Source organism: Buceros rhinoceros, unplaced genomic scaffold (genome assembly GCF_000710305.1).
Source record: "Buceros rhinoceros silvestris isolate BGI_N320 unplaced genomic scaffold, ASM71030v1 scaffold2504, whole genome shotgun sequence".
NCBI classification, from domain to species: Eukaryota; Metazoa; Chordata; class Aves; order Bucerotiformes; family Bucerotidae; genus Buceros; species Buceros rhinoceros.
This window is the reverse complement of record NW_010406325.1, coordinates 116,515-131,039: the sequence shown is the minus strand read 5'-3', so window position 1 is coordinate 131,039 and position 14,525 is coordinate 116,515. Positions and strand designations below refer to the sequence as shown.

General features: G+C 43.8%; 1 protein-coding gene across 1 annotated transcript in view; it reads right to left on the bottom strand.

Annotated features, from left to right (window-relative positions):
- Positions 1 to 14,525, bottom strand: part of BTBD11 (BTB (POZ) domain containing 11) — a gene marked incomplete at its 5' end in the record, with an annotated part of 73,986 nt that overhangs the window by 26,328 nt on the left and 33,133 nt on the right. Inside the window, 5 exons of the mRNA XM_010134026.1 lie at positions 1,625 to 1,760; positions 1,870 to 1,963; positions 3,066 to 3,167; positions 6,321 to 6,410; positions 9,797 to 9,962. Coding sequence (XP_010132328.1) covers positions 1,625 to 1,760; positions 1,870 to 1,963; positions 3,066 to 3,167; positions 6,321 to 6,410; positions 9,797 to 9,962 — 588 coding nt within the window. The remainder of the gene's footprint in view (positions 1 to 1,624; positions 1,761 to 1,869; positions 1,964 to 3,065; positions 3,168 to 6,320; positions 6,411 to 9,796; positions 9,963 to 14,525) is intronic.

Sequence of the window (14,525 nt, the reverse complement as noted above, 5' to 3'; positions counted from 1 at the left end):
GGAAAGAGGGTGGGAGAGCAGAGTCAGTGGCTCGGCTTTCTTCAGGTTACTTTCTTAGATTACTTGCTGCAATGTGGCAAGTTAGAACGTCCATCCAGGAAATTACACTGATTAATTGCAGGACTGGCTGAGAGCACTCCTGAGGCAAGGACCACTCCTGCTAGCCCACTTTCAGTGCCTGGGCCACAGTTGCAAGACGCCGCTGTCGTGACAGGAACCGTACAGATGTCGCATGAGTAGTGGCATCTCGTGGGAACTGAGACCCATGAGTTAAACATGACTCAAGACTTCTTCCCACAATCAGGGAAAGCCAAGGTGCCTCTGGACAAACTCTCAGGAGTTTCACCTTGGAGGCTACTTGAGACGGGAGCTGCCTGGAGCTACCAGAAGCACCGCCACTCGATCAACACTCAAAGCAGTCTGGAAAAGCTGGAGCAGCTGGACATTCAACAAGGGCAGTCAGGGCAGGTTCGAGCACATTTGGGACTACTCTGCAAAGCCACTGATCCAGTTGGGCCGTCAAATAGCAAAGCCCAAACTCAGAGACTTGGTGCCCCCAGGTTTGTACTCCCTCTGGTGTAACCTCACCACTCTCAGCAGAGTCATTCTCAGTTTTACAGCTGCGAGAAAAGAAACCAGACTGGCCCCCATCCCACCTCCCTTGCACTCTGACATCCTCCCTGCACCTGCTCAGATCCTGGTGTGGGGTGGCAGCAGGGCATGGTGTGTCCCAAACAAAGTTATGGCAGAGGTTGGGAGAAGGAGGGAGTGTTTATGTGTGATGTACAGGTAGCAAATTAAGAGCCAGGGTCTGCAACATGTACAGCCAGTAGCCAAGTCGAGGAGAGCCCCAGGTCCTCCTCGGGCACACGGCTCACACTCACACTGGCTGGCAGCAAGGTCAGAGCAGTGATCAAACTGTCCCCTCTGTCCCAGGAAACCCTCTTAGGCTCCAGATAGGCATTGCTGTGCGAACCCGCCCTGACATGCCGTTAGCATGTTGTTAGACTGGCAGCTCATCTCTAAGCAAACAGAGGGTAGGTACTGTCTCTAACCTGTATCTATGTTCCTCTGGATGGCTACAATCAGAAAAGTAGGAACGTGAAGATCATCATACCAATCCATTACACTGCAGTCAACTCCTGAATGTTGCAAGACCATGCATGCCAGGTGCTCATTTCATTACTTTTTAAAGAATCTGCAGCATACGTACAACATTGAGACACACAGGACTTTGCAGTAAACACAGATGCAGAAATTCAGTTCAACAAAAATTAAGGCTGCAGCAGTACAGGCACGATTTGCTCAAACCTGAGAAATATGTCAAGAAATTCAGAAGGAATGTCTTTGGCATTCCTTCCAGTCTTTGGCATTCAGCTGCCATTTAACAACCATTTCACTGCAATACACCACGAGGAGTCACCTTTTCTTAAAAAATCAGATACCAAAAAGCAGCTTGTGCCACCAACTGGTTAAATCCACATGCTAGCAAAAAGCCTACATCTCTGCTCAGTTGGTGGCACGTTCAATTGTTCATGCAGAACTTTCACCCATCTGCTCAAACCAGATGCCCAGGCAAAAACTAAGCACTTGAAGGATGCCACTAGACTTGTTCCCACTCTACCTGTGTCCATGTGCAGCAGCCTGACTGAAAGAGTTCATGTCACCTTGTGGAGTCATGGAAATGCCATTCCTGTACATTGTTCCTATCATGGGGTCAGCTCCTCGCTCCAACAGCAAACTGACCAGTTCAAAATTCCCTGCAAGTCAAGAGAAGCATTTTTACTTCTTTTAAAATCCAGTATTTGCTCATGTAAACCACAGACCCTGACTGAAGAATTTATTACAGTGGAAGGAGAAAATCCTTACCAGCAGCTGCTGCCAGCTGTAAAGGAGTTTCAGAGTAATTTTCCTCTCCATGCTCCAAGGAACCTTCTACCTTTGCTCCAGCATCCAGCAACAGCTAGAAAGAAAATTCACCATTTAGAGCAACTGGGAGTATCACAGTCTTCACAGTTCGTGAACAGTGACGAATGAGAGTCTAATGCTTCTTGCTATCTGCAAACCAGATACAAGTGACATGCAAATTCTGTCCATTGTTTCACAGAGGCAAACTGATTCCTTTTTTCGCTCATTTTACACTGCCAGACACCAGGAGCGTCCAACTTCAGAGCCAAAAAAGTGTTACTCAGTGTTTTTGAATGAGAAATGGTGTAAGGTCAGTGTTAGGAAGTAATGCGTTGAAGATGGAAGTACTGAAAATCAGCCCAACAAGCATCCTTCCTTCATGGTCTTCTAGAAGTCCAGCACCATTCTAAAATGGATCAGATTTCAATTGCCTCCATCTTTTACATAAAGACATGGCCAAAAGAAAGACAATTCTTAAGAACCAATTGTAACAATGATTCCAAAAGCTGTTATCTTCACTGGGGACACTTCCACGTAAATAACGACAACGCTGAAAACAAAAGTGGCCAAAAAGAGCAGGATGGATCCTGTGCTCCAGCTCGCCCTCGGCCATTTCTGTCTTGAGGCCTTTATAGTTTTGGAACTTCATTAAGTGTGCTATAGACACAGCTGTTTTGAAGAATAAACCTTCCCAACTTCTGAGATGTCAAAGCACAGAACCAACATATCCCACAAGACACTTCGATGGGGTAAGGAGAGCAAGTGCTTCTTCCCCTTTGGAGCAGCACAAGGGCTGTTGTCCACCTCTCCCCCACCAAGGCAGCGGTTTTGTGTTTGCTAGAATATTATAGTGTAAGAAAGTATAATGAATGAATAAACAAACATATAAAACAAGTGGTCAGGAAGGAGCACAAGGAGTTGTCAGACTTTCTTTGGTGCAACTTTGCTTTAAAATTGTCCTATTTAAACCTCATATTGGTTAAGGTTTGGACACCGTATTTGCTATATAATCGGTCTATTATGTATCAGTACACTCTAGAACAAGCATAAGTAACCAATATGAGTATGACAAGAGGATACTGGTTTGAGATGGATGTAATTAGAACTGAAGAGGAGAAAAAAAAGAATGAGATGCAGGTAGGGAAATACAATAATACCTGAACTACAGGAATATGTCCATGCAACACAGCAAATGTCAGAGCTGTCCAATGGCGGGTCTCAGGGTGGACGGATGGGTATTTATGAGCAGTACTGACAACCTACAAACAAATTAAAGTTATTTTTTTAAAGAGCTATACGTAGTAAAATTCAACCTGCCTGAAAGCCAGGCATGTGAGGGAGTAAGTGAAACAGAAAACCTGGGAAAGGTGCTTTATAAAATGATTGGCTTCTTTTTTTTTCCTGCAAAATTTTTCTCAATATTAAAACTGTTCACGCTGATTTGACAGCTTGAATAGAGCTCATACCAAATGAAGTCTTTTTACCAACTACTGTAGCTCCACCTAAACCACTGGCCACCAGATACTTTCGCACAAGGTCAAAACATCCACAGCTGGTTACAGCAGCACACGCTGGGGAAGCAGGGACAGATCAGGATGCTTATAGCTAAGGACTGCTCCAGACCATATATCAAAGCCCCAGGTCTTGGCATTGCTCCAGGCCCAAAGAAATTCTTTCCACATAAATCAGTATGTCATGAAAGACACACCTCAAGCCCTAACCTAGAGTTTACAGGTGTGCTTCCAGGTGCCTCCTCTCCCACCAGAGGAAAAAAGACAGCTGAGAAGTGACGGGGCAGAGTGGCACTTCAGAAATGTTTTAAGAAAACTCTTTTTTTCCTTTTTTCCCCTTTCTTCTGTGTGAGTTGAGTTAAAAGAGCAGGGTGGTGACAGTTAAAAGAGATGCAAACTATATCCTTAGAAAACAAAATGGTATTTTTCACATTGCTCCTTCCATTTTCTATGCCTTCGTCCCTGATGCCTCTAATGTAGACAGTGGGGAAGATGAATAACCACTCTTCACTTCAGTTTCTCTGTCTTAAAGATGGGATATTAATATTGATGAGATTCACAGAGGTGGTAAAATCTAATGAATGTTTGCCATCTGAGAAGACACACTCAGAGTGCGACACTGAAATTCAAAATCTGATTATTGATCTTCAGAGTGGGACTAAAATCAGAGTAAAAGATGCACCATCTCTCTGTCTCTTCAGCCAGCTATGCTTTCACTACCTTGTCTGAAGTACTTTTACCCACGAAGGGGAGCGGGGCCAGCTATTAAATGCTCACTTGCATTAGCAGCTCGCATTTCCAAGCGCTGCATGCAGCATCTTGCTAGAAGCACACAACCAGGCCCTCGGTCTGAAGGACAGGGATGAGGGCAAAATCTGAAGAGCCTATGCAGATCCTACAGCTTGCCAGAGGAGCAAATCTGCACCAGCAACTGGTTGTTATCACTCAGATTTGATGAAGAGAGAGCTCAAAGTGCAACAGGAGAAGCGTGCTGGCTTCTGAGCACAGGCAAGGGGCTTCTTTGGGTCTGGGTTTGCTCAGAAGGAAGAAGATCGATCAAGAAGTTTGAGCCTTGGGGTTTAGGATGGGGAGCAAGAGCAGCAAAGGGCAAGGATGAGCAGGATCACAGTTCAGTGAACGCATCCAGCTCCTCCTCAAGCACGGGTTCCCACCACTATTTGGGGCAGCCCATGGCAAGCGGCAAAGAAAATGAAGTCATTTTAACTCCTTTGCTCCTTTTTTTTTTTTTTTGGTTAGAATTTTTTCTAGTTGACATGGTGTTTGCAGAAGACCTGTGGTTGACCAGGCTTTTAAGGCCTTAGTTGAGATTTGCTGAGCAGCCCCAGGTCCCACTGACTCCAGAGCAAATTGCAGCTTCTCAGCACATCTGGAAATGAGTCCATTTTCGGTAAAGCTGGGCAATCAAAAAGGGAGGCACCCAGCATTTGAGTCTACTTTTGGAAACGTATATATAAATAACTGATTTGCAAAGTGGAAGAGGGAAAATTATGCAGGCACCTGACAGAGTATTTATTTTTGTTCATGGTTGATTTGCCTTTTTTTTTTTTGCCATAATTGGCCAATTTGCACAGTTGGTTGTGGTGTGCACGAATCGTCTTATAATTGCACACCATAATTATTCACAGTTCTTGTCCCAAAGTGTTTTCATTTGATTTTAGAGCAAACACTCTACAGAAATGAACCGGGGAGGTTCACATTCCTCGCTGGAGCTGTTCTCTCAGATGTCAGCAGTTTCAGGAAGACAAAACTCCTTTAATTTGCATTCGGTTCAGGTCTGGAAGATTACTGGAGCAATTGGGAGGACTGCTCCTAATGAAAAACTGTCCTAGGAACAAAACAATGCCATCTCACCTCTCAGCCACAGGCAGGGTTAAAGGAGAGATCAGTCTCCACGCTCATCTAGTGTTTGCTGTGCCTATCGAGAGTGCTAACACTGGTTCGAGTATTCAATTATTGACAGCTCTTGAGGGTGGGGTGCTTGAATTTGGGGAACTGAAATCACCAGCTGATTTCACATAAGCCACCAAACAGCAATCAGATAATAATGGCTATCAGTCTCTTACAGGTGACACTCATTTCTACCTTTAAATTAGATTTTTTAAAAGTGCAAAATGTCTGGCTGAAAGCAGTGACTTAGAATTTATCAGCTCGCTCAAGTCCAAACAGAACAGATGGAACACAGATAAGTGAAGCAGACAGCTTAATTTACTCATGACCTCAACAAATTGAAACTGGAATCATTAGCAAATAATTCTTTTGCAGATTTTCACACGGCTCTTTAAAAATGTACATACCTGCATTGCACAGAGTCAGATCACAATCTATTTGGTGGACAGATTGCGATGTGCATTCATCAAAGAGATGTTTATATTCTGGAAGCTTCAAACTCCTCATCCAACAGCTTTTAGCCCAAGGCACTTTGTAAAACAAAACAGTGGAACCTACATTGCACTTGTGTGCTCGGGATGCTTAGCTGGAACATCACGATGCACAGAAATGTTTGAGCTTTGGCAAGTTATCAGACGGGTGTTTCTTTTACCCTTTTCATTTTACCTCAGATGAGATTCAGGGAGTCCTTCCAATATCAGTACAGCTGTACTTCGTGCTAGGGCTAATGCCTGTATTCATTTGCAGCGTGCAAACACAAACTAAATCGATATTACCTGTGCGGTAAGTCCGATGACTTGACCCCTTCTGTACACTGAATCCCAATGTTAACCTAACGCAGTTTGATTTCACTGTTCAAGTGGTGCTGTCCAGGATATGACAAATTTATTTTCTTTTAAATTCTTGGTATTTTCCCTCTGCTACAGTTTCAGGGGGTAGTTTAAGATGTAAACAAATAACAAAACAAAGATACAACCAACAAAAAGTCCTCACCTCAGCATTCAGATCTGCGCCAGCATCTAGCAGCATCTGCACCATAGCCTCATCACCCCTGACACAAGCATACATCAGTGGAGTCATGCCCTAGTCATTTTTTGGAGTTAAAAAACAAAGGAATTGACAAATTTAACACAGAACTCTGATTTTTTAAAACAATTACTTAAGTATATATCATCAAGACTAACAGCATGTATTTAACAAAAGCCATGACCTCTGTTACAGACATGCCCCTCAGACTAGCAAAAGCCAACCATTTCTGTAAAATCTCCGTTTTTGTGGTCACTTATGTTGACTTTTTTTTCACGTTACCTTTGGCATCCTCAGCATGGTGAGTGAAACTAGGCTTGTCAGCCTCACCTCCATCTTCATATAATAAACTAAGCATCTTGTCTTTGGGGCCCCAGCAGAAAGGTTTTTATCAAAGCAACTGCATTTCCACTGGTATTTTTAAAAGACAATAATTCTCTTCAGTTTTCTATGATGACAGTTTCACAAAATCTAACTTTTAAATTACTGGAAGAACCTTTAAAAACATCCCGAGCTGCTCTTAAGATAGGTTAGATTTGGGCACAGCTTTTTCAACATGGATACCATAGGGGGCTGGAAATGTAACGGCTTTGTATAGAACTCCCTTGCCAACAAGGACTTAATTTTAAATGAAATGCCAGACGGCATTGTTTCAAGTTGCTGGCTTTAAGAAAACATGGCCCTGATTGGAGGAAAAGTAGATTAAGTGACCCTTCACTAGAGAACCACCACAACGCAATTTGTATTAATCTGAAATACCTGCTGTGGCTGATCATCGTTTCCCTTAAGATTAAGTATTTCTGTGGCTGTTTTAATGAGTCCAGATGAAACCACGAAAAAAAATCATTAAATCTATCGTAAATTATAACAGAAAAGCTGCTTATTAAATACAGTAGGGGGTGTTGATCATCAGCCACCAGTTGTTCTGCAGTAAATCTACCACAGCACACAGCTACCTCTGATGCATGTTTATAGCCTACCTTGAGGTAGGCTCCCCTGGTAAATTTGCTGTCAGATGATAGCCCATTTGCTGTTCAACCTGAGTCCTGCCGTGAAGTTATTTTCAGAGAAACTAGAGGTGCCCAGCACGGCCATGACACTGCTCTTCCTAGCACGAACCCAGCACCACTATTTTTGCCGAACCATTGCATTTGCTCAACCATTTTGCACCATTTTTTCTGCCTGCATGCAGGGCTAAACGTAGTGGGTGCTTATGTATGGAAGGGCTGCTCTTACAGAGAAAGTATAAATTAAGAGTTGTCCCTGCAAGGTACTTAGATCTCCCCTGAAACACCTTGAGCATTTCACAGGATCAAATCTGCAGTGCACTTATGAAGATACGGAGTAAGGGAATAGGCACTTCGGGCCTCATGGCATTAACAAGAAAAACCAAGTTCACCCCAGGCAAGTTCTTGGGTGACTTGAAGCTACTTGCAAAGAGAATTTGAAACTACTTAAGCTACACTCAGTGGCAAAACATTTCCTTTGGCAATCAATAAACACTACAGGAACAAAAAGGACCATGAGAATTACAAAAAATTGTGTTTGGGCCTCGAAACGGGATAGCAGCTTAAAATTAAATAAATGTTCCTTCAACTATTTTTTCAATTTCTGTAAGTGGCGTCACTCAATAATTAAATCAAATATGTAGCACAAGGGGTCTAATCAGATCCATAGAAAAGAATTTGCAATCCCAGTGCCAGGGCTCCCCCCTGCAAGATGCAGCACGTGGGCAACTGCAGCAAAGAACCTGCAGCAATGCCCAGAGCAAAGGGTCTGCCTGGGGACCACATGGGATATTTTGGCCCTGCTGAAGCTGAAAAAGGACCTACCACTGTATAAAAGGACCCAGAACGCCATGCAGCAGTATCAATGCTTTAAAGAGTTAAGGAGGTTTCTAACCTCCCTTGCACTGCTGTCCCCGCTGCTTTTGCCTCTGCCAGTCCGTCCTAGGCTTGCTCTGCAGCAGCTCAGCCTCGTGGTGCAGCACTGCTCAGCCCCCCTCTCTTGGCATGTAGGAGGAATGGATTTTTAGCAAGCCCATGGTCAGTGTTCAGCACACACACACAGGAACACCGTGTACCATCAACGCAAAGGGCATTTGGCTTTTAGCAAAACAATAAATTACTCTCTTTCTTTAGGCCTTGCGTCACTTAGGGCTCTGTCCTGCAAGATGTGGTATCCTGCAAGATGTGGGATATTTGATCCAGCAAAGCATTTAAGCACAGGCTTAACTTTCATTCAAATAGAATGTAAGCATGTGTTCAGAGTTAAGCATATGATTAGCTACTTTGATGAATCAAGCCAGAGTGTTCCCAGGTTTCAGCCTGTAGGACAGAGGAAACATGCTGTGAAAAGTTTTCAGGTTCAGACTAACCTAAAATAATAATAATTCTAAAAAGTACGATGTATGAACCTTGGAATGAGGAGTCTGATACCGGTTTTTGGGAGGGAGTACTGCCCTCTTCTAAAGCTTTTCTCAAAAGAATACACAATATTGACTCACTGAGGCTACTTGAACAGCCACGTAACTCACAATTCTGGAGCAGCTTTCATCTCAGAAGACCTAAACCCACTAACAGCCCAGCTGCTGCCCCAAGCAACCCCCTCACAGGTGGCAGCCACCTGGGTCCTGCCACAGAGGATGCCACATCGCTAGGAACATGCAGTCACACTTTCATCAGGGGCACCTGAAAGCTCAGGGGACTCTACTTCAAAAGGAAACAGCAGTATCCATGGCCATTGTTCCTCTCTGGGAAAGGGGAACAACCTTGGTGAGCATCACAGTCCAACAGAATGCTACCGTTAGGTAGCCAGAGAGGCAGGTTTATGCCCGGACACAACCACTAGCCTCGTGGAGGTCTAATTCCAGGGAAATTTAGGCTCCTCAATTGGTGGATGTTGGCCACAATGCCAGCAGAGAAGTAACACTGCAGAGGCACTTTCATGTCCGGAAGGTCAGTTCCAACTGGGCTGAACTCAATTAAAGAGTGCCAGCAATCAATCGCTTCCTGATGGGCGTTTGGTGGTGCACGTGAAGTGTGTTGCAGATCCCAGGGCAGTATTCAGTGGAAGGATGTTCACCTCACAAAACCCTGACCCACAACTGCGTTGAAGCAGTTTTAAGTATTCAGAACAACACTAAGCTCTCTCGGGATTTTCTTTTGGCTTCACTAGACTCAGTTCAGTGTTAAGAAGATTTCACGGGATGCATTCACCCTCATGCCAAGTTACCTCAGTACCAACAAATCAATACAACTCGGAAAGACCAAACTTTTAACACCTGGTGTTTACCTGGCAGTGCTTTATCTCAGTGCAAAGTAATGCAGGGAAAGCATTATGGCCCTGTCTATGTTGAGCTGAAAGCTAGGGCTCCATTTCTGTGATAAGCAGACAAAACTCACACACTTCATGGTTGCTTCTTTACATTTCTTTCCCATTACCTGTTCACTCATGCTGTTAATCCCATCCGGCCCCAGCAAGGATATGGCTTGTTTAACCAGATCCGTCCGGCCACAGTTGAGCATCCGGAAACCCAGGTCCTGCTTGAACTTTGCTTCAGTGGCGACTGCATCCAGTTTCCGAGATGCACAGAAACAGTCGTCGATTCTGTGGATGTGAGAAATAAAACTCCCTCAGAGGACAATCAGAGGACAGACCTCACTGTCCCTAGGAAAATAATACTTTGCCCTGTCTTTGAAGGACATAGGTCATGCACACGTTCATTCTCCTTTGACCTGTATGTTTGAGGGAAGTGCTGAATGGGAAATGCTAATGCAAGCTAATGGAGATTGACCTTCGTCTATCTTTCATGGGACAAGTTACATATTTTATAAAAAAGTTGGAAAAAACCCCACCGCTTTCACTTGATTTTGTTTCCCTGTTTAAGCAATGCACAACAGGTGCACCACAAGTTCTCTCTACATGGCGAGGTTATCCTGTTGCCTGATCTCTGAAAAGTTACAGTGGCTTCAGTAAGCTTTGAACTTATATCAAACAAATGTATACCACTGACAACACAACAAAGAGAAAATAATGTGACTCCAAATGCCTTCAAGGATCTTACTAGCACAGCCCCAATAACAAGGAAGCCTTTCTGGAGCAGAAAGGGCAAGCTGCAGAACCGCAGACTGGCTGAGGTTGGAAAGGACCTCTGGAGGTCATCTGGTCCATTCTCCCTCAAGCATGCCTGTAGAACTGGGCATCCATCATACCATCACGGAGAAGGCCATCTTGCCAGGTAATCGCGACAAAACACCACAAACCCTTACTGGCTGTGTCTAATAGATGACATGCCATTCTTTTCAGGTCTTATTCAAAAGATCTCCAAACTGTAAACTGCTCAAGATATCCATTTCAAATGAAAGGGCTAGGAGTTATTTAGACAAGATGTGAATCTACAGCTCCAGAGAGAGCCAGGCAATTCAAGTCTGATGTTTATCCAGCTCTGTTTCATCTTATTAACAGACAGATTTGCTTTTCTTTCATGCTGAGGAGTGTCTGGGGCAGAGGGTGGAGTCCAAATCCACAGTGCTTTTGGTGTGAACTTGGATAAAGGATTGTTTGGAAAAACTTCACTTTCATTCTCCAAAAATGCTAGGTTGGAAAACAAGGGGCTACTTACAAACGGAAAACAAAATAAAGATCAAAAGTGAAAAAGTCAAATATACATCAAATATTTGTTCTCTATTTCATATGTAAAAAAAAAAAATGCTGCAAACCAAAAGAAAAATATAAACAGCACATCGTTATCATTTAAATTTCTTCTTCAAAGCGCTTTATCAGAGCTTTATAAAATATATAACACTGCTTAATATTTAACAGCCATATGCTACAAATATGCTGTTTATACAGAAGCAGTGGTATGTAGTAATAGCTACCACTCTTCCTCTTTCAACAGAGGAAGGAAAGTGAGATGGAAAATACAAAGTATTTTGATCAAAGCTTCTGCAGGAGCAGAAACTGAAACTGGGACCTGAGTTTGGGCTTGCTCTCTGCCGCGCTGGGCCACAACCAGTCTGGAAGACAACAGAAATTTCGTTGATATTCATTCTACACACTCAGTTTGGGTTTTGACTGCTAAAAAGTTGATGTCTCAAGAATGCAAACAAGGTACGCTTGGAGTATCATTACTCAGGGGAACAAGGACGACGCTTCATCACAACCGCATGCTGCAAGATTAATGCACAGCACTCAGTCACAATAAATACACCGTAAGAGCAATAACAGATTCTGCACCAGTAACATGCCCGCAACAGAGAGGAAGAAAGCAACACATAGCAAGGCTGGGCTTTCTGCAGTAGTTTCTGAGCGAGTTTAAGGAAAAAGCAAAACTGGAACAGACATGCAGGGCTGAGCTCAATGACACCGAGACACACAGGAGCAATTGCAGCTTCACTCGTTCACACCGTATGGCACATTTCTGACACCAGAGCTACAGCAACATTTGGTACTTGCTACCCCCAAAGCAGGAGATGCTGATCATCTGTGCCCTCCTTTAATGTGCAGCAAAGATAAAGCATGCTCAGAAGTTAGATGGTGGGGGTTTTGGTACAGGGAGAGAGTCTGGACCTCCCAGCTGCAGCTGGCCATTTCCGGATGACTCTAGGGTGAAAATGAGGTGTTTCCACAACAAAGAGCGGCTATGGAAAGACCTTGGCGTCCTCTGAGGACTGCAGAGGTGTCTGCCACTATGAATCACTGCCTGTGTTAAGTCACTGCTTCATCATTTGTACTGAGGTATATAAGATACACTACGAATAAAATGGGTCAAACTCAAAAGCTGGCAGAAACAGGCAGAGCTTCACTGACGTCAGCCCAGCTCAGTGCATGCAAAGTGATAGCTGATGATCTCCTCTTTTAAAAAAAAGTCAGATTTTGACCTGGGTTGCACACCCACACAAGGAAGGAAGGAGGAACAAGGACCTATGGAATCTATCCTGTATGGGCTACAATTAACTCCTCCATGAGTTGGCTCTGGTCCCCTAAAAGCACGTCAATTCACCTGCTTATTATAGTCAGAGAAGAGGACTCATTAATTATTGCTGATATTGGGTACCAGCAAATTAATACTCCTCAATCAGCTGGGGGAGGGGAAGGGATAAGGGTCTTGGCCCAAAGGCTCCAGGATGCTACAGCTGTACAAACATTGCAACAATAACATGGATGCAGAAGAGTGCCTGGGCCGGACAGCTGCTCGGACAGTAGCACTAGATCCAGAACGAACACCGCAAAGCAAGAAACCACAATTTGGTACCACTACCAGTGGCCCGTTGCTTTTTTATACCCTCCCAAAAAAGCCCATCATGAGTGAGTTACAGATCTGATTTATAGGGGACAGCAAAGGAAACTATATGGCAAAATTTGACATAAATCATTGCTGGTGCTACCATTGTCATATATTGACCTATAAAAGGGATAGTGATCAAACTGAGGAGTTTAATAAACAAGAGCATGATGCAAGGGCAAAGAACATTGGATGCTTCAAAAGAGAAAGCGTAGCAAAGTCTCAAAAAGCCAGAGAGATGAATGAGTTAAGGAAAAGGAGATTTAATACATACAGATAAAGAGCAGTGAAGAGAGAGATCAAAAATGATCAGGAACTACAAGTCCAGAACAGGGGAACACAGCATCATTTTTAACACTGGAGAAAGCCAAAAGGGAAGACAGTACAGCAGACAGACAAGCAGTTGCATTTCAAAATGAAAGCTGAAAAATCAAAAACCATCTACCCCAAATCTCTCAAAAATCAGCCCTCAGCCACCACAGCACTATGTTTGCTCCTAAGTCCACTTTCATAAAATTAACTGCGTAATGTTGATGTCAAGCGAAGCAGAAGGTCTCTGCTCCACATTACACTGTATAAGGGGATGCTGTTCCATCAGTCCAGAATCACAAACATTAAAGGACGCAAGACAAAAAAGGAGGAAGGGAATAGGCACCTAGGCTTGACTCACTTATGATTTCTTAACTTTGGAGGCTGCAAGAAATACACTGACAAGCTATGAAGAGGTGGGAAAGGCATGGGAAGAAGCTTGACAGTAAGGTTGGGAAGCAACAGTTAAGTCAGCTAAATAGGGTCACTTTTAGAGTTGTGAAACTGTGGCTGCAAAGCAAGAGAGCATAAGAGCAAACAGAGCTGGAAACCTCCCCAGCTGCACAGTCAGTTCACATCCCTTTTGTCAAAAAGTCTTTGTGATCTTTCCAAGCACTCAGGAGGCTGACACCACTCTGAAGATGGGATGTCCCCTCCCAGGCCACCTTGGTTTGTTGCCAGATATTGACAGCTGCCGATGCTCATACGGGTTGTCCTTACCATAAAACCTCACCCTGCAGAAAAGTGCTTTTTCATGGAAATGGCAGGAAAGGCTGATGGGAGGAGCAGAATTTGATGGGAGCGCAATGCTCATCTCCCCCTCTTCTTCCTAGGGACAGTTTTGGGGTGGCAGGACACAACCTCCCTGCATGCTGTCTGGGTCAGGTCCCCCAGAGGTGATGCAGTGACAAAGACAGGACTGACCAGCACCCTTTGAGGGTCATATCCTCTCTCAGTAGATCAAGCCCATTATAGATTTCTTTATTTAGCAACCTGTGGGGCTGGGCAGGCTCCCTGGCACCACCACTACTGTACAGGCTCCCACTCGCAGAACTGAGAAGTAATATGCTTGAATTAGTAACATACAATGATCACAGTCCTCGTGTTCCACCCCTCTGATTCAGGGGTTCACTCACACAGCCTGTAAACTCCCTAACTGGTCCCTCCCTACCTTGAATCAAACAATTGCCTTTGTAAGTAAAAAGAAAACTAGAAACAGGTGAAATATCTTTTCCTTTGTATTTGTAGCAAAGCTATGACCACATTTATTAACTTAAATGCAATACAATTTTCTCCAAGTCCTCTTATAATTTCTCACAGATATTGCTTCTATAGCAGTTATCTTCAAGATCATTACAGTGTTGCCACTACACACAATTAACTTTACTGTGCCTCTATATGGGGAATGCCATGGTAACATTAATTATTTGCAAATGGCCACTGTCAAATGCTGCACGGTCACCATGACACTCTATCGTACTCTGAAATACTCAAACCTCTGAAAGAGGTCAATGATAATCTTCTTCATTTATAATGGGTCCTAGCAGTACAGCAAATTATTTTTACCTTTTCCCAAA